Source organism: Anomaloglossus baeobatrachus, chromosome 12 (assembly GCF_048569485.1).
Source record: "Anomaloglossus baeobatrachus isolate aAnoBae1 chromosome 12, aAnoBae1.hap1, whole genome shotgun sequence".
NCBI lineage: Eukaryota > Metazoa > Chordata > Amphibia > Anura > Aromobatidae > Anomaloglossus > Anomaloglossus baeobatrachus.
Window position 1 is genome coordinate 98,368,480 of NC_134364.1, and position 26,159 is coordinate 98,394,638.

The window sequence follows — 26,159 nt, forward strand, 5'->3', positions numbered from 1 at the left end:
GATTTGAACTTTCAGGTTTTTTTATTTGTTTCATATTTTTTAAAACTTTTTTTTTTAATTTTTTTTTTTTTTTTTACTATTGCCCCAACAGGCCTTTATGGATCATCAATCTGATCGCTTGTGCATTTCTGTTGATCACAGCTGCACACCTCTGATCAGCAAAAATGCACTGTTCCTTTAAGAGTCGCCACTCTCCGTGATCCCCGGCTCCCCGTGATTGCATCACAGGGTCTATGGCAGTGGGGAACGGCGCAATCCAAGCCACGGCCATTTAAATTGCGCTGACGCATTTTGACAGTGCAATCTAATTAACCGGCGTGGGTGGACCTGATAACCACACATGTCTGCTGTTCAAATCAGGAGGAGGAAGTGAGTTATCATCTGACCCCATGCTGTCATGGCAAACCATTGTCACCCCATGATCATGTCACGGGGCCGCCTACGGCATCAGGGAACGTAAGTGTGATTCCCCTGACTCTATCAGGGTGTCACAGGGAACTGCACCCCTGTTTTGCATGGTGCAGAACTCACTCTCCATGGTTTTGGGTTCCTACACACTGGTATTGCTTCCATCAGCACTCAAATCCTAACCACACCTCACACCACACCCTGTCAGGCACACCAGTGGGTGGTCTAGCTGGAATAGGGCCACCCGCCTAGGGGTCAGCAGACTGGTGGAAGGGAGGAAGTCAGAGGGAGTTATGCAGTAACTCCCAAAGAGTGAGGAGCTGGGAGTAGCAGCTCCCCGAAGTTTTAGAGTAGCCCTCAAGGAGTGAGGAGCTGAGGGAGTTAGCGCTCCCTGTGTGACCTTGGTTAGGTCGCAGATGGTGGTCTGGGACAAGAGGAGTCGGAGACCCGGTCGCAGGGTATTGTGAGAGGGTGCCTAGACTTAGTTTTGGAGAACGGTCGGCACTAGAAGTCCAGTAACTGGACCGGTACCGAGCACGGCAGGGTACAAGACCCTAGATCAGGGAGTAGCTTCAAGCAACCTGATAATTCACCTGTGGAGGATAGTCTCTTTATGAACTTTCCCCAAGAGCTCAGAGATCGAAGGCATCAACACAACGAGGGGGATAGGGCCTTCCAGCTTATGCAGCCCACTGAAATCCCAAGTGTCAGCCATCGAGAGCACAGCTCCACTATATCAATATAGGGAGCGGGACCCTCGAGCCACAGGAAAACCCCAGGATCCGAGCAGTCTGACTGCTCAGGGGCGGCACATTACATCAGAGTTTGACAGCGTGATCTAAGGGGTTAAAAGGCGCTGGTGAATCGGCGATCCACCTGCACCTGTTAGCTGCACATGTCTACTGATCAGATCACCTGGGGAATATATGCATATACATCCTTGGTCGTGAAGGGGTTAAAAAACTGTTCTTAGTATTATGATCCTTAGTAATCACCTCGCAGAGATCTAATAGGTGAACTGTATATAAAGCAGTAAATGTGTGTCCTGAGGGATCCCATGTCTCAGTTATGAAATCTGCCTCAGAGTCAGACTCTTTTAGTTGTCCATAGCAACCAATCAGAGCTCAGCTTTCACTTTACCTCAGCAGGTTCGATGCTGAAAGCTGCACTCTGTTTGCTGCGGGCGATCTGTGTTGAACGTCGAGCTGAGTGGACGCTAACGAAGACATTTGTGAATTTTAGAAGTGGAAATGGATAAATAAGGGTTGAGAGATTTTAAAGTGTGTTCATATTGTTCTAAAAAACAGATATTTAGAGGCAACCAACACGCGAGTGAGCAAAATTCACAGTTTGAGATCACGTCGGTAAAAAAACAGAGAACTTCTCTGGCCGCAGAATAGCTGGTCGTAAGGAAACGTGTTTCTGTCTAAACGTGTTTTTCTCAAAACCACTTTTTCTAAATCAGTGGCCACAATATCTCCAGTATCAATTGTTCAATTGAGTCGGCCTTGTACACACATTTTCAGTATATAAGTGCCTCTCTCCTGTACCAGAATCAATTACAATCTTACTTTTTGTACTTTTGACAGGCCTCCAATTGTGCCAAAAAGTGCCAGGAATCAATACTCAATTTTCAGCATGACGCCTTTTTTGTTTTTTCTTTTTTTTTTAATTTTCACTTTTTTTTTTCTTTCTTCAATTTCTGCTATCAGAGATAGTGACAATCTTAATAATATTACCCCTATGTACAAGAATATAACTACTATAATACTGCCTCCTTGTACAAGAATATAACTACTATAATACTGCCCCTAAGTACAATAACATTACTATAATACTGCCCCCTATGTACAAGAATATAACTACTATAATACTGCCCTCTATGTACCAGAATATAACTACTATAATACTTCTCCCTATGTACAAGAATATACTACTATAATACTGCTCCTAAGTACAAGGACATTACTATAATACTGCCCCCCTATGTACAAGAATATAACTACTATAATACTGCCCCCTATGTACAAGAATATAACTACTATAATACTGCCCCTATGTACAGGAATATAACTAAAATAATACTGACCCCTATGTACAAGACTATAACTACTATAATACTGTTCTTATGTTCACGACTATAATTACTATAATACTGCCCCTATGTACAAGAATATAACTACTATAATACTGCCCGTATGTACAAGAATATAGCTATTATAATACTGCCTCTATGTACAAGAATATAACTACTATATTACTGCTCGTATAAAAATCTAACTACTATAATACTGCCCCTATGAACAAGACTATAATTACTATAATACTGCATCTATGTCCAAGACTATAACTACTATAATACTGCTCCTTATTTATAGGTGAGTCACAACAGAAAAAATGGAAAGAAATAAATCAATTTATTTTATTTCATCAAAATCTCAGTCACTTACAATAATTAGTAAATAATTCCAGTTTATACTAATCATTGCGCCCCCTCCCCATTTACTAGTCAAAGTTGCCAAATGTGCAGAATGTTCTTACAGACTGTCTGCTAGGAATTTACTACCAAAGAGTAAATTTATTGACTTCAATCTGGGATCAAGATCTAGTCTGATTTATTGGTGAGAACAGTGTCTATGGTGGCACGGAGCGTGGATCCAGTTGGTGTTGGAGTAATTCTGATGCAGCCGTGACCTGAGTTCAGATGATAACAAGAGTATGAATGGTTGCAGACACAAGTTCACAACTATTATAATATGTGAATATTTTAAAAGAAACTGTGTAACATTTTCAACATGTTACAGCCTAGCCACTATCAAAATTGCCACCTCTCCTTCCAGCCTGAATTTGGAAATGTTGTAAAAAGTGAACATACATAAGGGATATAATTTTAAAGACTCACTATCCTCTGGGTAATCTGAATTGGAGTGTGTTTCAAGGCTGGTCGCTGAGGACTATGGGTAGTGGATGGGTTAAAAATGCTCGTTGTATGGGACAGTCAGCCACAGACTAATAGTATATAGCACCTCCCTGTGGCATTGCTTTAGTGGTGTGTTGGCCAAATGTGGCCTTGTCTTGGGAGTCATAGAGCCTGTGACGATTGGCCAAGACTTCTTATTTGAGAAGCAGAAGAGTTAGGATCTGGAGAAGTGGTCACATCATTGAAGTGCTGCATGGAAACAGAAAAGTACATAATAAATGAAACGTGAGAAAAAGCACTTTGAAACAAGGGCTCCATGGGAAAAAAAAAGTGGGTCATTTTTTTTAAAGCCTTCCCTTGGGTCCTAGTTTTTTTCTTCCATCCCACCAAACACAAAACATTCACGCAAGTCATGCACCAGAGTTATAGAGTCTTTCCCTCACCTAGCCAAGTTGACTGGACTGGGTTGTTGACTCTCCTTCCCTTCGTACCAAAATTATACCGTATCAGCTATGACTACATACACCCCGAAATCCATCGAAAGAGAGTGGTGGGCACTCAAAGCTTATCCAGAAAAGGTACAGTGTTCCACATCTGCTTTATACCTACCTGCCCTTAGAGTGAATATTGCACTAGTTTAGGATATGTTACCCAACCAGATTTCTAATTAGGTTGGGAGCCTAAGGGAGCAGAATATAAATATATAGAATATGTTGTGTTCACAGTGGCATACAGTATGAAAAGTCGCAGAGAAATGTCTCCATTATGGCTAGGATTGGGGGTAGAATTAGGGCTAGGATTAGGGGTAGGGTTGGGAATAGGGTTTCGGCTAAATTTTGCCATATCCCCACCGGAGTCTGCTCCTGCGACTTCTGCTTCGATCACCAGGCGATGCCGTGTTCCCGCTGTGGACAGTGTTGGTGATGGGTGAGGAGTCAGTACCAGTTGCTCTGGTGGGCGCAGGCTCCGCTCATCCACTAAGCTGGGTTTCCCTGGGACCTGCAGTACCACTGGCTGACTGTGGTGGCGTGTGTCTTCCAGATGAAGTTACCACCTTCCAGCTACAGCCAATGGGAAGACACCACACCCTTATAATTCCCCCTCCTGTCTGCTGGCTCCTGCCAGATATAATTTTGCAGTTCTGCTTGTTTCTGGTTTTTGCTCTGCTCTGAATATTGATCCCTGTGTTTTGACCCCTGCCTGCTCTCTGACTACTCTCCTGCTTGCCATTTTTGTACCTCGCTGCCATATCCGGTGTTGACCTCAGCCTGATTTCCTGACCACGCTCTTGTCTGCCGATTTTGTCTTTTTTTCAGTATCTCCTGGTTTGACCCTGCCTGGCGACTACTCTCCTCTGGACTGCATCCTTCCACAGGTAGTGATCTCCAGGGCCCTGTAGTAATTCCAAATCCCTGTATAGGGGTTAAAGGGTTTCAAGGTTCTCGGGATCTTGCTTAGTGAGCACCTTTCCTCTAGCCTGCCCACTACAGCTATTCTAAGACTGTGGTTTCAGGCAGGCATTACAAAGTTATAAGGGCATAAAAAAAGATTTTTTTATTTTTCCACTTTTATATCGAAAATTCTTAAAAAAAAAAGAAAGGAAAAACTAGAGGATCAAAGAGATATTGATAATTGCATCAGTGCTTGGGGAAAAAGAGGTTCAATACTGGACTGTTGGAACAGACAAAATATTTACCTTGCCCTATGCGCTGGCAATCTATGCTATGCCACTGGGTGTCCTCTCAGCCCATCTAGAGTCAAAAAATGCCATAAGGTCTCATTTGTCAACGTCCCATCATTAACTACCCTTAAAAATATTTGACCAAACTACCCATTTCAGTAGTTGACTTAGTTGACTTCACCTGTTAGGAGACCTTTCCAGCTTCTTACCAGGTAAGCAATTTATTTGTGGTTCTTCCCATGCTCCATCCGACTGGCACTTAATGATGGGTAAATTCCGTTGAACAAAACCATCTTCACAACGATATCCTACCACCGAGCTGATTGGGTATCGTATTTTGGGTCGGCCGTATATAGAAGCATTAGACACTTCAGGTGGGGGACCACAGGACACTAGGAAAAATATGAATATGTGTTGCTAAAAATAACAACCCTCAGACGCATCGAATCTCACCTTCGATTATCGTCATCTTTTTGGTACGGTGGATTGAATTGTTTTTGTTGTTACTCTTACCCAGACCCATTTTACAAGTATATGGAAGATGGTAGTTGCATGGGACATCGCTCCAGAGCCCACTATCATGCCAACCCATTACCACACAGTCTTCACCAGAGAGGAAGTAGCTGTCAGGTTGTCCTTCTTTCCAATTTTCAAAAAGCTGTAGGAATATAAAGGTGAAATGTAGAAGAGTCTATATTACTTCACGTAGAAGACTTGGCATTCATTTTTTTACACTCTTAAATTGCTGATTGGCCAAGGTTGACTTCTTAATATGTCTACCATAGAGATGGGTTACCTATAGCTAACCAACTGGAGGGTGTTAAGTCTATGAGTGGACTAAAATATCAAAAAGTGAAGATTAAAGGACGACATTGATCAAAAACCTGCTGCACGACACAAATAATATGCGTCCGACACTGTACAAAACTTACCAAAGGATTCCCATCTGACCACTGAAAGTCTCCTTCTATCGTCCGATCATTGAGACCTGTCCATTGGTAGTCCTGATACTTATCTACCATAAAATAAAACAATGATGTAATTGGTGGACGTTTTATTTTTTTATGGCTCAAATCTGTGCTTGTCCCTACTCATAAACCACCCAGCAAGTGTTTGAGGAAAGCATTGTGATGAAAAAAAATGTAGCATGTCGCACTTCATGAAGCTTTTTTGTATTAAAATACAGGTTTTTGAAAAATCAATTAAGTTTTAAAGAAAAACTTGCACTTACCCATCTGTTAAGTTTAACTCAAAAGCTGAAATTCATACTACAAAACTACATAGTGACATAAGTTGAAAAACAGACATGGGTACATCAAGTTCAACCTTAGATAGTCTAGGTTTGGCTAAACAGTTTAATAAAGGGGATGAAAGAATACATATATAATAAAACCAAGACTACAATATAAGAAATTACTTATTCTTACTTTATAGTTGAAACATTTTGGAAGTTTATCCAAGATATATCGATTGAGATGCTCCAAGATACTTCAAGATGCTCTTTTGTCAACTTGAATGACATGCTGGCGCTAGGGATGTCTTCAAAGGTTATGTTAAGTATACACATTGGATGGTGGTCCAATCTTAAACCCACCATACACGTTAGACTAATGTAAGCCTCACCAGTTAATATTTATGGGTTCATCTACACTCTGTGTATAGCCAACTGATTAGGGCAAATGTCGATTGGGCATGTCTGATTTCAGAAATTGTCCTTCCCGGAGATAAGACTTTCTAACAGTTGACAAATTATTCCACCTTTAGATATTTCTAAGGCTGGACAAAGTATAAGGGTATTTGAAGCTCCTTGTAAAAAAAATAAATATTGAGTTGGTCACAATGCCAGACTCCACTAGATTTTGATGAACACCAGATTGGGCTTATTATTTGGCCACTTTTTTGGGCATGCATGTTAAATGTCTGTCCTAGGTATCCCGGGCGCCGCTTCCTTCCTCTAGGTCCACTGCCCACTGTTGTGCTCTATGTCGGGTTATGCAAGTTGCCCTAAGTAGATCAATAACATCATCTCCTTAAAACTATTTATGTTCTGCTAAGAAACACACCTGTGTCTTGGGATTGAGACCTCTATGTTTGGTGTGCCTCACCTTCTCTACATACTGTGGTTTTACTTGCTTCCATTTCTGTTGGGTTCCATTTTCTCCATCCTACTGCTACAGAGATTCCTGAGTGTACTAGGTCCTCACTGACCACGTGCCTTTGTGCTTTCGGCATCAACACCCAGGGTCTGTGTGTGTGCCACTCAGACCTAAGCTTAGAGGGTACACCTCACTTGGTGAGCCTAACAGTTCATATCTTCTATACTAGTTACCAAATATTGCTAATTGTGGCTTGTATTAATAGCCTATATTGTTTATTGGGTTCTTCTTTTGACCAATGCCATATAATAATCATTTACAAAAGAAAAAATGCAAACTAGAGGTCTGGAGGGAAAATTGGTTGACTTTTGAAGTGGGAAGGATCATATTAGGAGTCCATGAATACATTGTCATTTTCTATACTTACTGTTTATAAAATCTTGTTCTTCTGGGGTCACAGTGCTTACTAAGTGACCGCCATATTCTCGACACTGAGTTTCAGCTTCTTCCCAACTTTTACGATCATAGAAATGCTTGTAGCAAAATCCTTGGAAAGTGTCCCAATCCTCGAGACATTTCTCTACATCTAACCGGAGACATTGACATGGAAGATAAGATCAGGAGTCGAAGGAAGATGTTCAGCAATGCCATAGAGCAATTCTTCTGGACTCTAAGACGGTCCCTCATTAGTCAAGAACTTAAATTTTGTTTTTGGATTGAATTTTAATGCGTTTGGCTGGATGTTGTGATGAAGATATAAGCATTTTTGGCTACAAAGGTATATGGAATGAGCAGGAAGGGATCTGATTTAGTGCAATAAAGTAGTTATATCAGTGTTTTTAAACTACCTGACCGTTGTTCTCTTGTTATCATATGCTTTCAAGTCTCCATAATTTAATAGGGTGATACTTTTTGATATTCAGCTGTTCTTTTTTTGCCAAAGTGCAAGTGCAACCCATGATGCTATTCTGTGTGGCTCCATCTAATCACACCCGTTCATGTCTGTTCTGGTGTGTGTTTATATGCATTTTTGGCAAAGAAGAGGAGTAACTTGTAATGTGAAGGCATGGTGGTTTCAGAACTAATGGTGAACTGTGTCACTAAGATCCCCATATCTTAATAATCTCTGAACCCCTGTGTGACACTGGATGTATGCCAACATTTTTGAGACAGAGAGAGACACATCATCCGTGGTCACTTAATTTTTCTAGAGTGAGAAAAGACAGAAAAGGGACCCCTGTTCTACATGTTTGCATTTTGAAAAAGGAGTCCTTAATTATCTTCCATTTATGACATATACTATTGAGTTGCCATAAGTCTCAGATTGTATGACCTTTTCAAGTTTTATTGTGGCCCACTGAATTGATTCAATGTGACATTGTGGTCCTCAGATGAAAAAATGTTGTGCATTTTTACCTTGGAACAAGGAGGAACACAATGCAAAAATAGCTCTCCTCCAGAAGGTAACAACTAATGTACATTTGATTTATATGTGGCCCTAGAGAGACTGTTTTATTTCTTTTTGAAGAGAGCTATTTTGCATACAAATTTACCCAATTATAGTGATTATACCAAAACTTAAGATTATCAAGGTCTTATTTTGTATTTGTTCCATTGTCTCCTGAGTTTGAAAGCCACAGACTTCCATTTCAGAATATGAAACTTGCATAAAGTCAGTGCATGTATATGATATTCTCAAGTGAGAAATTCAACCTAATGAAACTTGATTGTATAACTTAATTTTAAATAGATCTGGATTAGAAGATGTTACTAGCTGGTTCGACATTCCTAGTTTTACTATTTTATTCAAAATTATGCAATAAAATAAATTTGATTTTGATTAATTTTCTTTTATTTGTTATAGTATAATGTTTGGGGGTGCTTTACGACCCCATAGCAGTGCCCTTTACATTTTAAAATAATTGTTTTTTTTATTGTATAGAACTTGTTTGAATTTTTCAATTACCATTTAATTTTACTACATAATTACCTGACTATGGCCACCATCAAAGTAATAGATTTGATACTGCCATTTAGAGCCCAGGAAAATTAGTTTCATGATAACCCTACACTGCCCATTCCTGTTGGCTACAAACTATTCAACACTCTCTTTAATGTCATCAGATCACATTATACCCCTTAATATTTTCTCATAGACCCCATGTATAACAAATAATTTCCCACCCTATACTATGTATTCTTCATATGTAGACAAAATGTGAGAATACTATGTCCAAATGGTCTTCACTATTTTACTGTAAGAAGTTCAAATATTAGTTTTGTCCAAGGCTACCCTGTATTATGTGTGGAACGCCTGTATGTACACATGAATTATATTGTGTTATCAACAAAGAAATAAGAATAGCTCCCTCTGCACTCACTTATATCACAGACTTTTCCAAAATAGCCTGGCAAACACAAACAGCGAAATTCACCATCTTCTTCATCAATGCAGGTCCCTCCATTTTCGCAAGGGTTGGGGTAGCAGACATCTACAACACAAGGTACAATGGGAAACTACGAATGTGCTCAAGAACAATATAAATTATACTGTATCTACTTTATATGCCATCAATGACGACATCATTAAAGTTAATGATAGAAGCAAAGATCAGGAAAAGTTCTGGCAGAAAATAGTATCAGTAGAAATATAGCATTATCTAACATTTATTTTTGGAAAGGGAATTCTCACTTGAGTTAACATAACAAGGAAATGTCATAGTTTTAAACACTACAAATTCCTAGAGAGAATTCTATTGTTTTTTTGAAACTCCACTGGCTTTGGAATCAAACCTCTGTTGGAGATCACAGGTATGGATATTGATCTAACCAGTACTGAAGGCGGTTCAGATTCTTGATTTTGGGTAAAGGTATTGTAGATTATATCTTTTTCTATAGGACTCTAAATGTCAGAAAATAAATGGAAGTCATCCGGAGCTCCACAGTTGATATTGTTGTAGGTAATAGCCTCTGAAATATCTGGATAATTTGGGTTTTTTGTTTCTTATTCCTTAAATATCTCCCTCTTTGGACCTCATTTACCAAGAAGTAATTTTAGAGAAACAAAAGAATTTTCGAGAAGTGAACATTTAATGCCTAAAGGGTGCTTTACACGCTAAGACATCGCTAATGCAAACTCGTTGGGGTCACAGAATTGGTGACGCACATCCGGCCGCATTAGCGATGCCGTTGCGTGTGACACCTATGAGCGATTTTGCATCGTCGCAAAAACGTGCAAAATCGCTCATCGGTGACATGGGGGTCCATTCTCAAAAATCGTTACTGCAGCAGTAACGAAGTTGTTCCTCGTTACTGCGGCAGCACACATCGCTCCGTGTGACACCGCAGGGACGAGGATCCTCTCCTTACCTGCCTCCCGGCCGCTATGCGGAAGGAAGGAGGTGGGAGAGATCTTATATCCCGCTCATCTCCGCTCCTCCGCTTCTATTGGGCGGCGGTTCAGTGACGCAGCTGTGACGTCGCTGTGACGCTGAACGAACCGCCCCCTTAGAAAGGAGGCGGTTCGCCAGTCACAGCGACGTCGCCGGACAGGTAAGTAGTGTGACGGGTCTGGGCGATGTTGTGCGGCACGGGCAGCAATTTGCCCGTGTTGCACAACAGATGGGGGCGGGTACCCACGCTAGTGATATAGGTACCGATATCGCAGCGTGTAAAGCGGCCTTAAGTTTCCTTATCTTTTCAGTCAGTAGGGGCGATTGGCTAAGATTGATGGAAAAGTGCTATCTATAGTATTTATCTCCTATGTACCCAGTTTGGCCGTATTTAATTTCTAAGCTTTACCCGGTAAACCAAACGTTTTTGAGCCATTACAAAAACTAGAGGACAATTTACATTTTTTTGTCAAAAACATTGACTACATATTGCAAATGGACCTGTATTTCTTCTGCGTAATCACACGTGAATGTAGTATTCTTGGAATTTCACTATTATACGAAACTGATTGTGCAGAATAATTAATATTTTCCATTTTTGACTTATAAATTCTTTAAGAAGATGTTAGTGAAAGAATCAGATAGACACACACACATAAAGAAGACACCAGAAAAGAATTGAAGGAAGAAAAAAAAGAATGTGACCTCAACCAAGTGCTTTAATTCTTAAAAAAGCATTTAATTTGGTTTATTTTTTTTTCATGGAAACAATCATAAAAATACTTCATAGAAGTCAACAAAAAACAATGCGTGCTCTCGAATGATCAGACTGGTTGAATTGACATAGATCAGGCTGTTGACAGAGGTTCCCAGATTTTAATGAGACAGTGAAAGGACAAAGCACAGAGGTAGAAGTAGAAGATTCATCTCAAGGCCTTGGTGATGTAGGAGACCACCGAAAGAATAACAGCCGTGCAGATAAGTAGGTGGTTACCTGAAAAATTCACGGAGGATCCCACTATAGCTTTCTCGGTTGGGACTGCCGGCAGAGGATCTGTTGGGCTCATGGACGCAGTAGGTTGAATGGTCTTCTCTAAATTGTGGTGTGAAGAGTTCCTGGGATTATTGGGTGATGAAGTGAAAGTAGTAATGGTGGGAAATACAGTTGTATTGGACTGTAGGTTTTTGGTACTTTCCACTGTGCTTACCATCGTTGACTGTTCTACGCCTACATCCTTAACAGCTGATAGGACATGAGATATGTTAGGACTTAATAGGTGGGAAACTTGTGCAGTAGAAGTTTCATTTAGCCGGTATGAACCTTGTATGAATAGCATAGGTGTATGGGTTGTGTTTTGTTCTTTCTCTATGGTTTCATTGGTTTCATGTATTTGAGTATAATTTGTACTGACCGTGGAACCACTGACCAATGTAATCCAAGTAGACTCTGGGACATCTCCGCTTCCATCTTCCCAAGATAATTGAGAACTATTATCAATTTTTGGCTGTGAAGAAGGTGGCATTGATATTTTAGGATCCAGACTTGAAGCTAAGACATGGACATCTTTTATGGGATCATGAGTACCACTAAAATGGTCACCAGAAGCTAGTTCCTCCACTGATCGTTGGGTCGTCTGTGATAATATGAGTCCTCCTGAAAACACTGAGTGATCTTCTTGTCCAGATCCTTCAAAATGATCAATGGATGGATGTATGGTGGGAAAGGTATATATGGTAGGGGTTTGTGATGTAGTATCAACGCCTTGATTACTATATAAGAGCGCTAACTTCCTATCAATATCTGTATGATCTACATAGGCCTCAGTGATAGAGGGGACTGTGGTTGGCATGGCAGAAGAACTGTCTTCTGCCCTGGTTATGTTATACTCGTCTCCTTGATCTGTATCTTTCTCAGTGTTTACATCCGCTCCATGTTCTCTTTCGGGGAACTGTGTGGGAACAGGGCTTTCATCAATGTGATAGTAATTTGCTGATTCTGACACAGAAACTCCCAGTTCCTGTGCCGAGCCAGTAAAATTGTCATATACATTCTCTGCATGTGCATTCACAATTCTTACGCTTAAGATGGAGTCACCTGCAGTCGGCAGAACAGCTCCTTCAATTATTCTTCCGGTTGACTCAGAAGAAGTGTTCTCTGGGGCCAACCCAACTTTGTCTTCTGTGAAAAAAAAGACTCTATGTTACCTTATCGTAGTATCACCCTAGATACCATGAATAGTATCTTCATCAGTAAAATGCTTTATTAATGAATAATTTATTTTTTTATATTTTTGAATAAATTAATTTTGAGATTCAAGACGTTATCCATCTATAGAAAAACCTAAACTATTCATCATGGCTGACCAGCTAAGAACCTATCATTTATTGGGAAGCTTTGAAAAGTAAAAAGAAGACCAAAAAAATATTCTCAAAAATATATAATTAGGAAAATGTAAACCTTTTCCCACTAAATTAGATTTGGCCCTTTCAGAGAGGAGACTGAAATCGGCTCAAGTCGTGAGACTCACTACTTGACAACTGTGTGAGGATTTCGGTTTGTGAACAGGGAGTTACCACTTTGTGCGAAAGCCTAGGAAAATGCAGCATGTAAACAATCCAGGGGAGTCCTCACTGTATGTTGAATGTAGCTATTGCACACAGTATATCACAAAAGTGAGTACACCCCTCATATTTTTGTTAATATTTTACAGCCTATACAAGGCCTTGTGAGCACACTGCGTTTTTACCCGCGGTTTTAGCGCAGAAATTTCTTGAGAAATGTTTGTAATCTTTCTGCAGACATTTCCCAGCAAGACCTATGGGAAAAAAAAATAGCTGTGCGCACACTGCGTTTTTTTCTCAAGAAAATTCTTTCTGCAGAATTTCTTGAGAAAATTTCTTGAGAAAATGTGCATGTCACTTCTTTTCCGCAGGTACCTGCAGTTTTCACTCCATTCACTGTAATGTAATCGCGAAATACCGCGGGTATAACGCAGGTAGCAAATGATGTGCGGTATACCCTCAGTATAGCCGCGGTTTACCTGCGGTAATGTTCATCGCTGCCTGCGGTTTTCAGGGAAGTGATGTCATTATGACAGGAAGAGGAAGAGGAGCAGAGTGTAAACACACACATATCAGACACAGACATAGAATACACACACATATCACACTCACACACAGACATATAGAATACACATACAAATCAAACGTACATATATAAAAAAAAAAAACGTGTGCTCCGCTGTATTTTTACCGTCCAGCCGAGGTAAACACACAGCGGTGGCCTGGTATTCTCAGGCTGGGCAGGGCAAGGGCCAGGGTTAATGCCCCCCAATCCCGCAGCCGAGAATATCAGCCCGCAGCTGCCCCGGGACTGTTGAATCCATTTTGCGGGAGTCCCGGAGTGTCCCGGCTCTTCCAGATTGCCGTGATGCGGTGGCAATCAGGGTAATAATGAGTTAAATGGCAGCGGATCGCTGCCATTTAAGTCCAGGCTTAATCATGGCAGCGTCTATGAGACAGCTTTCATGATTAACCTGTAAGTAAAGTGAATAAACACACACACCGAAAAATCCTTTATTTTAAATAAAAGACAAAAAGCCCCTCTTTCACCTCTTTATTAACCCCCCCCAATACACAGCTCCGGCGTAATCCACAGAGGTCCTACGACGCTGGCATCCAGCCGCGTCTGACACTGTACTGAATGCAGCCTCGCAATGAGACAGCAGAGGTATTTACAGGTAATTTCCCATGGCCGGTAATGTGAACACACTACCGCTCGTGAGAAATGCAGTGTGTGCTCACAGGGACTCTATCTATTGATTGATCTGTCCTCTATCTATCCTTCTATCTATCTGTCTATCTATCTATCTATCCATTATCTATCTATCTATCTATCTATCTATCTATCTATCTATCCTTCTATCTATCCTATCTATCTATCCTTCTATCTATCTATCCTTCTATCTATATATCTATTCATTATCTATTTCTTTATCTATCTATATCAGAAGGAAATGACCTTTTTTTTCTCTTTTAAACATGATTTATTTATAAAAAACCGCAGGGACCAACCTGTGGAAAAACCGGGGCAAAACCGCATGCGTTTTTCCCGCAGTTTTGGTGCGTTTTATTACCACAGATGTGGTAATCTTCAACTCCCAGAAGTTTCTCAAGAAATTTTCATAAGAAAAATCACTTTTCTAGTGCGCACATAGCCTTAGGCCGGCTTCTCACTTGCGATTTTCTCGCAGTAGTGCAATGCGAGAATTTCTCGGACACATGTTAATCAATGAGACAGCTCCCATCTGCTATTTTTTTCTCAGTCCAAATCGGACTGAGAAAAAAATCGCAGCATGCTGTGTTTTGGAGAGTTTCTCGCGTGAGTCTCTCCAATGCAACTCTATGGGAACGGGTAAATAAACGGATGTCACACGGACCGGCACTCACACCATCCTAGTGACATGCGTTTTTCTAAATACATTTATCGCATGTTTCAGAAAACACTGGAAATGAGGTCTCACAATGTCGGTCAATCTCTATCGCTGTCAGTCTGTCTCTCTCTCTTGGTCTTTATTCTCTCTTTGTCGGTCGGTCTGTCTCTCTCTCTGTCCATGTCGGTCTATTCCTTTCCCCCCCTCTCTCATACTCACCGATTCCCGATCAACAGCGCGGCGCTGCATGGCGTTCACACTGCTCCGGCGGCTTCTCCTCTTTTGAAAAAGCCGGCCGCTCATTATTCAATCTCGTATTCCCTGCTTTACCTGCCCACCGGCGCCTATGATTGGTTGCAGTCAGACACGCCCCCATGCTGAGTGACAGCTGTCTCACTGCAACCAATCACAGCTGCCGGTGGGCGGGTCTATATCATGCAGTAAAATAAATAAATAATTTAAAAAAAAACGCTGTGCGGTTCCCCCCAATTTTATTACCAGCCAGATAAAGCCATACGGCTGAAGGCTAGTATTGTCAGGATGGGGAGCCCCACATTATGGGGAGCCAACCACCCTAAGAATATCAGCCAGCAGCCACCCGGAATAGCCACATCCATTAGATGCGACAGTCCCGGGACTGTACCCGGCCATCCCGAATTGCCCTGGTGCAGTGGCAATCGAGGTAATAAGGAGTTAATGGCAGCAGCCCATAGCTGCCACTAAGTCCTAGATTAATCATGGCAGGCGTCTCCCCGAGATTCCTTCCATGATTAACCTGTAAGTTTAAGAAAATGAAGACATACACCAAAAAATCCTTTATTTGAAATAAATAACAAAAAAAACAACCATCTTTTACCACTTTATTCAAGTCCCTAAATACCCTTCATGTCCGACGTAATCAACAGAGGTCCCTCGATGCTGTCAGCTCTGCTACATCGGAAGCTGACAGAGAGAAGTCACAGACCACAACCGCTCTCTGTGAGCTCCCCGCAGCGACTGAAGTGAGTCGCGCGATCAGCGATGACGTCACTCAGGTTACCCGCGGCCACAGATTTCAGCGGGAGGACTTCAGCTGTGGCCGTGGGTAACCTCAGTGACGGCACCGCTGATCGCGCGGCTCACTGCGGTCACTCAGGGGATTTGCGGTCACCGGCGAGACCTTCACCAGTGACCGAAAATCAGGGGCCATGCCACACAGACAGAGCCACAGGATGACAATGAAGTCGGGTGAAGTTCATCCGACTTCATTCTGATCGTGCGGCTCTGTCTGTGTCTGCTGTCAGCGGCCATTCAGCTCTGCTACATGGCTCTGTCTGTGTCTGCTATTAGCAGCCATTCAGCTCTGCTACATGGCTCTGTCTGTGTCTGCTGTCAGCGGCCATGTAGCAGGGCTGAATGGCAGATGACATAGTAAAAACGGATCCCATACACATCAAACACGCCTTGCACACGCACTGTAATCATGAGAAAAATCCCAGGATCGCAGTGCAGTTGCATTGCACACTGATTATAAAGTGAATTGAAATCGTCCGACTTTTCATCATGCAACTCGGACCGATTTTACACGCATAAGTGTGTTTCCAGCCTTACAGTGTAAATTTAGTGTACTCTAACTAACTCAATACACAGCCATTAATGTCAATAAAAAAAGATGAAAAGGCACTCACTGGTGAAGCTGTACAAAAATCCTTTATTAGAAAGCGGGTTACGGATCAGAGCATCAGGGGAGGGAAAAACAGACAAACATGTCGGACAACGGCCGTTTCGCGCCCTCTCGGGGTGCTTCCACGGGTCCACCTGTTGTCCGACATGTTTGTGTGTTTTTCCCTCCTCTAATGCCCTGATCCGTAACCCGCTTTCTAATAAAGGATTTTTGTACAGCTTCAGCGGTGAGTGCCTTTTCATTTTTTTTTATTGCCATATGCATGTGTTTTTGCTTTAAAAGTGCACCACGGTGTTTTTTTTTATTTTGCCTGGCTGCTGAAGGTATTAACTATCTGTGAACTGTGGCGTTTGATGCCTTTGTATTTGTGATGGTTTAACGGAGCCTCCAGTGCTATGGTTTGAACAGTGCCCAGCGTTTTCCTCTTTGAACCTTCTGATTCAACAGCCATTAATGTCAAAACTGCTGGCAAGTGAAATGTCCAATTTGTGCCCAATTGGTCATTTTCCCTCACTAGTATCATGTGCACTCACTAGTGTTACAACGTCTCAGTTGCTAATAAGGAGCAGGTGTGTTATCGCTCACATACTTTCATACTAGTCACTGGAAGTGCAACATGGCACCTCATGGCAAAGAATTCTCTGAGGATCCGAAATAAACAATTGTTACTCTACATAAAGATGGCCTAAGTTATAAGAAGATTGCCAACACCCTGACACTGAGCTGCAGCACAGTGGCCAAGACCATACAGCGGTTTAGCAAGACAGGTTCCACTCAGAACATGCTTTGAAATCGTTGACCAAAGAAGCTGAGTGCAGTGCTCCACGTTATATCCAGAGGTCGTCTTTTAAAAATAGACATATGAGTGCGGCCAACATTGCTGCAGAGGTTACAGGGTTGAGGGGTCCGCCTGTCAGTGCTCAGACCATACGCTACACACTGCAAAGTTTATAGGGGTGGGGAAGCCGTCTGTCAGTGCTCAGATCATACACCGCACACTGCATTAAATTGGTCTGCATGGCTGTTGTCCCAGAAGGAACCCTCTTCTATAAATAATGCTCAAGAAAGCCACAGTTTGATGAAGACAAACAGGCTAAGGGCATGGATTACTGGAATCATGTACTGTAGTCTGATGAGACTAAGATAAAGATTTGTTTCAGATGGTGTCAAGCATGTGTGATGGCAACTAAGTGAAAAGCACAAAGACAAGAGTGTCCTTCCTACAGTCAAGCATGGTGGTGGGAGTGTCATGGTTTGGGGCTGCATGAGTGCTGCCACCTGTGGGGTCTACAGATCATTGAGGGAACCATGAATGCTAATATGTACTGTGACATACTGAAGTAGAGCATGATCCCCTCTCTTCAGAAAATGGGCCACAGGGCAGTATTCCAACATGATAATGACCAAAAACACAACTCCAAGACGACCACTGCTTTGCTAAAGAAACTGAGGGTAAAGGTGCTGGACTGTCCAAGCGTCTCCAGACCTAAACCCTATAGAGCATCTGTGGGGCATCCTCAAACAAAATGTTGAGAAGTGCAAGGACTCCAACATCCACCAGCTCTGTGATGCTTTCACAGAGGAGTGGAAGAGGATCCAGCGTCTCCTGTGAAGCCAGTGAGAGTTAAGCCAGTGCTTGAAAGTAATGGTGGCTACACAAAATATTGACACTTTGGGCAGAATTTGGGCATTTTCACTCAGAGATGTTCTCACTTTTGTTGACAGCGGTTTAGACATTAATGACTGTTGAGTTATTTAGAGAGCACACCAAATTTACACTGTTATGCAAGGTGTACACTAACTACTTTACATTGTATCAAAGTGTCATAATTTCAATGTTGTCTCGTGAAAAGATATAATAATATATATATATATATATATATATATATATATGGGGTGTACTCACTTTTGTGATATACTGTATACGTGTCAATATCAGATTGATCCTTATATATTATGGAGCCGCTGATAGGAAAGGAGGATAGAAGCAGCAACACAGATAAAACCTACAGTCATCCCTGGGTGTTTGGGCTGCTCCTGTTTTTGTGCAGTATATAATAAAAAACTAAACCCTTTACAAGCTGCTGTGTCCTCCTATTAGCAGATTAACCCTTTATAAGCAGCTATGACTTCTTCCTTTAGCTGGTCAGCAGAATACCCAAGACTTCTTATCACATGTATGATAAATATTAATAGTAACAAGTACAGTTCAGACTCCTAGTTGAAGGGAGGAACATTTTCACCTAATTTTTGTCTCACTGATTTACTGTTCAACATTCACCCTGTTTGTGACGCTTTCAGGAGAATATATGAGAAAAATACGTTACTCAATTATCCCATTGTGATTAATAGACAAGGCAATACCAGGTTTCTGCTGTCTTACTGCTGATTGACCACTAGTGGCTGCCATTGAGAAATTGTACTGCATTTCCACTCCTTACCACTTGAGGCTACTATTCTGTGTATGAATTTGCCCTTTACTAAGATGGCCGCTCTTGATCATGTGGAAGTCATCTTGTTTCCTGTTTGGGCCTACTTAAGAACACATGGCACTCTGCCTCATTGCTTCAGTGTTGTCTCTAGCTCCTGCAAGCAGTGTTCCCCAAATTATTTTTCCTCCTCACATTCAACTTACGGTTTCTGGGTACACCCTAAATCCTGCAGATGTAAGTGCAAGGCTCCATTTACCATTCACGAGCTGTATAAAATCACCCCCCTCTCACAGTTGGTACATCCTAATCTCACTAGAATGTGAGCTTGTAGTGTAAAAGTGAAACTAAAACCTGCGTGCCTGTTATACTGACAAATCAATTGATTTGCTAATGATATATATTTGAGAAAAGTCTTATAATTTCATAAACTTGCACTAACTGCATTTTTCTGAAAACGCATAGGTCCACTTTAAAATAGTACTATGCTGTATGCTGCCATTCCATCAAAGATCAAGGTAAGAGTATGATGCTTGCCTAATGCCATCTCTATAAATGAGGAATGCCCACCCTGCGACCAGGTGGACACTTGTGGCCTCTCGTTCCATTCTGTGTGGTCCCCAACCATCTGAATATAGAAATGAATGTTTGTGTATCCCCGCGTACATGTACTCTATGCCAGAGAGGAGTCATATGTAGAGGTGAATATTAACAGCCCATTAAATGGATCTATCATGTATTAACCCCTTCCCAATGGAGCCAATTTTCATTTTTTGTTTTAATCTTTTTTCCCTTCTTCGAAAAAACAAAACGTTTTTCGTTTTCTACATAGACCTACAAGAGTTTGTTTTCTGTTGGACAAGATTTACTTTTGAATGATACCATACATTTTACCATGCTATTTACTAGCAAAAGGTAAAAAATTAAAGTGCGCTGACATTAAAAAAAAAAAAAAAGAAACTACACACAGTTTCAGCATTATTGTTGGGATTTGTTTTTACGTAATCCAGTGTGGGGCACAAGTACCGTGGTACCAAACGACCATTTTTTTTAAATTATTTTAGTAGTAAAAAACCCCCAGAAATTTGTAAAAAAAAAAAAAATATGCGTATATATATATATATATATATATATATATATATATATATATATATATACGGTATATATATATATATATACGGTATATATATGCATTTTTTTTTTTTTTTTACAAATTTCTGGGTTTTTTTTACTACTAATAAAAGTAGTGACAAAAAATATATATATATATTTTTTGTCACTACTTTTCAGTACTTATAACTGTCACTGTAGCTGTGTGAGAGCTTGATTTTTATGGGGCAAGTTGACATTTTTATTCATATCAGTTTGGGATAGATGTGTTTTAATTTCTTTTTAATGCGTTTATTTTTGTGGGATTGCAAAACACAATTCTGGTTTTCTAATTATTTTTTTCATGGTGTTTGCTGATTGGATTGATTAATTTTATAATTTGATACATCAGACTTTTATGGATGCAAAGATACGACTCATAGTTTTTTTTTAAAAATAGTTTACTTTATTTTTAAAGGTGTAATAGCGCGGTGAATGTCATTTTAATATTTTTATTTCTTTTTTTTTAGATTTTTTCAAAACCTTTTTTTTTTAAAAAATCATGGTCTCTTATGAAGCCCGACTCAGGCTGGGTTTCAACAGAGCACCTAATGGCAGACAAGGGGGTCTTCAGCAGAAGCCATAGCAATCTATCAGCACCCTGTGAGTGTGTTACTTGGGAGGGGTTTAGAGTACACGGAAAAGCAAGCCCTACCCCTGCACTTTGTCCCTTAAAAGCCACTGTTGGAGATTGGTTGTGCTCCACCCACTGCTATTAGAGGCAAATCCTGACTGTATATCCCTGGAACAATACACCAGTATATCCCTTGTCAATACACCATTCTCGACTTGTGCCATAAAAATGTCCATCTACTTATAGGGAACTCTATATTGTATTTTATGTGAGCTCGAAATGGTACGCTGTTATCTCAGTGCCCATAATATTCCACGTAGAGAGCTACGTGTCTCCCTCAGGAGTGGTTCATTGTAACAACCTGGCTTTAACACCAGAAAAGGTTGCGCATCCATGCTATACATACATGTTCATGTGGAACAGGAACCTTCCCTTGACTAAATCCTACATCCATGATTGGTAACTTGAGACGAGCTTGAGATAAATACATACCTTGAGCACTTTGTAAAACGGGCATATTAATGGTATAACCCATTCTAGATTCTTCACTGTCATCGGTATGATCCTCATAAGGTGGAAAACTTGCAAATGCAGGAGACAGATCTTCTTCATCGCTGACAATGCTTTCCAGAGTTGGCTTTGTTGGGAGTGGTGGAGATGGTGGAGACTCTTGTTGGTCCTTGAGAACACTTGCGTTCCTTCTCTCATCTTCTCCACTTACTTTTGTTAATTGAGTCTCATTTAGTGGTATAGAGTCTACTGAGCCTTGAGCTTCATTTTCAGCTTTTATATCTGGAAACCTTAGTTCCTCAAAACCTTCTGTGACAGTAATAACATCTCGATCTCCGGGGACTACGGGATCATGTGTTGGTCCGGTGTCTTGACCTAAAATGGAAAACGACTTTCTCAAGTTCAGCAATATTTACAATGAAATGTCTGCCTATACTTTTGGAAGTCAACTTAAATTAACATTACAGTGTTCATTGATCAATGGCCAGCTTAAGGTGATCACTGGATTTTGAATTGACTTGCTTTTTCATGATCTATTTCATTATAGATTGATGACTTACCTTTAAAACAGTAAACATCATACTTTGCCTGGGAGTTGGGGAAACCAGTCTGGTTACGAAATTGAAAAATAGTCTTCACCCCAGGAGAGTTGCCACCACATTTTTCCCTGGGTGCTACTATAGGATATCGAACACTTCCATCAGCCAACCAGCCTGGGTTGCATTGGTCCAGTCCTTCGTTCCACGCAGCATAGAGTTGACCAGTTCTTGCTATCTCAGTGCCCAGACTCCTACAGTGTTCTCTAGCTTCTTCCAGGGTGAGTTTTTTGGCCAATAAACTTAGAAATACTTGACCTACAGTGCAAGGGCAGAAAGAAAGTGATCAAGGAAGTCTTTATTTAAGTATCTCTAGATTTACTTAAAGTAAGGATGGATTCTGATGAAAATATTTAAACATTTTAGTAAAAAAAAAAAATTTTAATTAGGGGATTCAAAATGTTATTTTCAGTGGGTTTTTTTTAGAAATTGGTAATGATTGTATTGATCACAGTGATCCCTAGATTCAGATGTGGTAGGAGCTTTACAAGCGACAACCCTCTAAAATGGTCTTCTTGTGTGTGGTCTTCTCAAAAAAGTTGGCCAGTAGGTAAAGTGTATGATGGATCTGGAAATCTGTCAGAGGAAATATTAGACTTAAAAATGGGTTGTCTTCTCAAAGAGGTGCTATTTTGGAGAAGTTTTGCTATATTTAGTAGACAGGACTTTGTGCCTTCAAACCAAACTATCAACTCGTAGTTTGTTGATAGAATGTACACTTTGCATTGACGATGGCCAAACCCACTGATTTCAATGGGATCGGTAAATTAACTGATGTCTTTGGAGCCTTCCGACTTGTCCCTGCCAGATGATGTCAGGAAAAAATAATGAAGCAGTTTCAATCCAAATGCCCAATCATTTTGTTCAGAAAGTTAAGTTGCTGAAGAAGGTAGCTGGCACGTTGCTGAAGAAGGTAGCTGGCACCAGGCCGTACGGGCCCTGCTTTCCTTCGCCTAGGAGAATCCATCTGCGGACATGGCTTTGGGCGTGGTGCATGTCACTTACTTGCTGCTGTGGGCCGGTGCTCATCACCTCTGCTGCTGGTCGTCAATACCATCAAATAGCAAGACACGCAACACCAGGGTTCACTTGGCCAACCAGTCTTATTTACTTTTATTCTTCATACCGTTATGACAAACATGGCCTTTCTTTTACACTCTGTGTGTACTACTCCTTGTTCTGCCCCCGCTATCTGAGACCTCGTCCTCAATACTCCATTGTCTGTGTTCCCTTCCCCCCTAATATTGAACACTTTTGTTTGTTTCTGGGCCCCAGTAGCTTCTCTAGCCGGATGACCCCCTAAGCCCATCGTGGTCCGGACCTCCAGAGATTACCTGGTTCCCTGACTGGCCCTAGCACTGAGGCCATGTCCTCTCACTTTGAACCCACTTCTCGACTGCCCTTCCTCTTGATCTCCCCCTGCCACTTGTCTCTCTTCTCTTTCACTTCCTTAACCCTGTCTTATCTAACATCTCTTTCAAAACTCGCTTTAGCGCTGCCCTAACCCAATTCTAGATGACAGAATTCGGCAACCTGGTCTACAGTCTGGTGTCTGTGATTTACTCAAGCAGACTCGATCTACTGAGTAATAATTCAGAGGCAGGTTAGTAGGAGATAATTTCTGCTTGTTAGTGTCCTTTGATCATCTGCTGTGTTGAAGCCAATCACATCTGCTCACCTCCTATATATGCTGGCCAGATCCTTCCACCTATGTCAGCTATAGTTTATCTTAGTTGGTCTGGAGAGGTAGAGTGATCCATACTATCTGGGATGATACTTGTTGTTTTGTGCGGTTGTGCAGTTAACTCTTATTGCCGTTTTGTTTCTACCCTTTTTCTCTTGTTTTTCTCCTGATTCTTTCTTAGCCTATTCCTGTGTGTGCTGTGTGTCAGAGTTCTGGTTTTCCCTTGTCTGTCTTTATCTATTTACCATCTCGCTCTTGCCCAGTCCTTTCCTGGGTGGAGAGATATACTAGATTAGTATTTCTCAGGAGTTTAGTAACAGAGAGTAGTGAAGTAGGGCTTTCAAAGCCGCGCCAATGACCGCTATGACCGATTGTAAGATTAATGTTACTTTTTATTACATATTCAGGTCAACGCGTTTCTGGAGTCTCTGCTCCCTTCCTCAGGACATACAGGAAAAAGTACATCAAATTTGATGTACTATTTCCTGTATGTCCTGAGGAAGGGAGCAGAGACTTCAGAAACGCGTTGACCTGAATATGTTCAGGTTTTGAAAGCCCTACTTCACTACTCTCTGTTATCAGCCATCCTGGGTGCTGCTGCCGTTGACCTGGATTCCATGCATGCATAGTAGTTGTGACCTTCACAACTCGATTTGGTGAGTGTATTTACTCTTATTACCTCGTATTTACTCGGGTAAGACCCTATTGCGCTTCTTTTTCCACAGTTCTTGCTTCAGGAGTTTAGTAAGACACAGGACTCTGACGTTTCCACCATTAGGAGTAATCCAGAGTTGAGGGATGGACTGGAGTCCCCCAGTGTGAGGGACAGCATAGGAGCCCCCTGTACCTTGCTATCCCGAAGTAACATTGTGACAATTACCTATAGAGAACAAATAAGCACTTGGCCCTGGTAAACATTTAGGTGTAGGAGGGAGAGATAGCTAATTGCTATCTCAGGTGTATGGGCACCTTCTAACCTAGAATGGATGTGTTGGCTAACAAACATACCAAATTCTGGGTATGGTTGGTATCATGTAGGCCAATTAGTGTACACAAAATTTCTATTTTTCAATTTTTTTCACCCAAAATTCCCAGATGAAAAGCTCAACACACACTGCAAAAGCTATATTGTAAATTCTAAAAAAAAGAAAAAAAAAAAAGAGGTAAACCTGGAAATACAGAAAATGATCGTACAATTTGAAGCAAAGAAATGGTTCATAGCTGTGAATGATGATTTCCGAAACAATCTTTAGGCCTACCCTTAAGTTCATCCACATAGCAGTATACATCATACATGTCATCGGGCTCCAGTACTCCATAGTTCCGAACTCCAGGAAACCCATCCATGTCTCCATAGCAGCCTTGTCGTGGAGTCTGGATGGGGTATCTGCAAGATGAAAAGTTGGGAATAGTTGACCTTGTATTGGTTTAGGGTACCTTCACACTTAGCGATGCAGCAGCGATCCGACCAGCGATCTGACCTGGTCAGGATCGCTGCTGCATCGCTACATGGTCGCTGGTGAGCTGTCAAACAGGCAGATCTCACCAGCGACCAGTGAACAGCCCCCAGCCAGCAGCGACGTGCAAGCGACGCTGCGCTTACACGGAGCTGCCGTCTGGAAGCTGCGGACACTGGTAACTAAGGTAAACATCGGGTATGGTTACCCGATGTTTACATTAGTTACCAGCGCACAGCTGTGTGTGCAGGGAGCAGGGAGCCGCGCACACTGAGCGCTGGCTCCTTGCTCTCCTACCATAGCTACAGTACACATCGGGTTAATTAACCCGATGTGTAATGCAGCTACATGTTCAGAGAGCAGGGAGCCGCGCACACTGCTTAGCGCTGGCTCCTTGCTCTCCTAGCTGCTGTACACATCGGGTTAATTAACCCGATGTGTACAGCAGCTACATGTGCAGAGAGCCGGAGCCGGCAGCACAGGCAGCGTGAGGGCTGCAGAGGCTCGTAACTAAGGTAAATATCGGGTAACCACCTTGGTTACCCGATGTTTATCTTGGATACAGCTTACCTCAGCTGTCAGATGCCGGCTCCTGCTCGCTTCATTTGTCGCTCTCTCGCTGTCACACACAGCGATCTGTGTGTCACAGCGGGAGAGCGGCTTTGAAGAAAACGAACCAGGGCTGTGTGTAACGAGCAGCGATCTCGCAGCAGGGGCCAGATCGCTGCTCATTGTCACACACAGCGAGATCGCTAATGAGGTCACTGCTGCGTCACAAAAAGCGTGACTCAGCAGCGATCTCGGCAGCGAGCTCGCTGTGTGTGAAGCACCCCTTAGAATCTGGAAACCGATATTTTTATAAAATCTCATTACCTTACGGTTTGATCTGCGATCCAACCAGCATCACATTGTTCATAACCTCCATGGTAAGCAGCCAGGAGTTGGTCAGCGGTGGCTATATGGGCCTTAATTCTTGTACAAGCTTGCTGGGCCATGGGGAAAGTGTAAGTGTACCGATTGCTACCTTCTCGATAGAGAAACACAACACCTAAAAAGAAAAAGAGAGAAATTCAACAAATCTCCATATTTTGTTGATCCATAGAAAACTAAAAAAAAAGGAAACCCATAACGGTGTAAAAAATTGTTTCCTTGATTCTATATATTTAG

General features: G+C 41.6%; 1 protein-coding gene across 4 annotated transcripts in view; it reads right to left on the reverse strand.

Annotated features, from left to right (window-relative positions):
• Nucleotides 1-2,806: 2,806 nt before the first annotated feature.
• The window catches only part of BCAN (brevican), a 51,157-nt gene continuing 27,804 nt past the window's right edge, over nucleotides 2,807-26,159 (reverse strand). Inside the window, exons 4-14 of one of the 4 annotated variants that reach the window (XM_075330538.1) lie at nucleotides 25,866-26,040; nucleotides 24,795-24,922; nucleotides 21,816-22,109; nucleotides 21,238-21,630; nucleotides 11,492-12,676; nucleotides 9,487-9,597; nucleotides 7,533-7,691; nucleotides 5,942-6,024; nucleotides 5,523-5,667; nucleotides 5,191-5,401; nucleotides 2,807-3,577 (exon numbers count right to left, since the gene is read on the reverse strand). In XM_075330538.1, the coding sequence (XP_075186653.1) occupies nucleotides 3,562-3,577; nucleotides 5,191-5,401; nucleotides 5,523-5,667; nucleotides 5,942-6,024; nucleotides 7,533-7,691; nucleotides 9,487-9,597; nucleotides 11,492-12,676; nucleotides 21,238-21,630; nucleotides 21,816-22,109; nucleotides 24,795-24,922; nucleotides 25,866-26,040 (2,900 nt within the window). In that variant the 3' untranslated portion in view covers nucleotides 2,807-3,561. Of the gene's footprint in view, nucleotides 3,578-5,024; nucleotides 5,080-5,190; nucleotides 5,402-5,522; nucleotides 5,668-5,941; nucleotides 6,025-7,532; nucleotides 7,692-9,486; nucleotides 9,598-11,491; nucleotides 12,677-21,237; nucleotides 21,631-21,815; nucleotides 22,110-24,794; nucleotides 24,923-25,865; nucleotides 26,041-26,159 lie in introns of those variants that run through there. The other 3 variants (XM_075330539.1, XM_075330537.1, XM_075330540.1) reach the window with 3 other exon arrangements.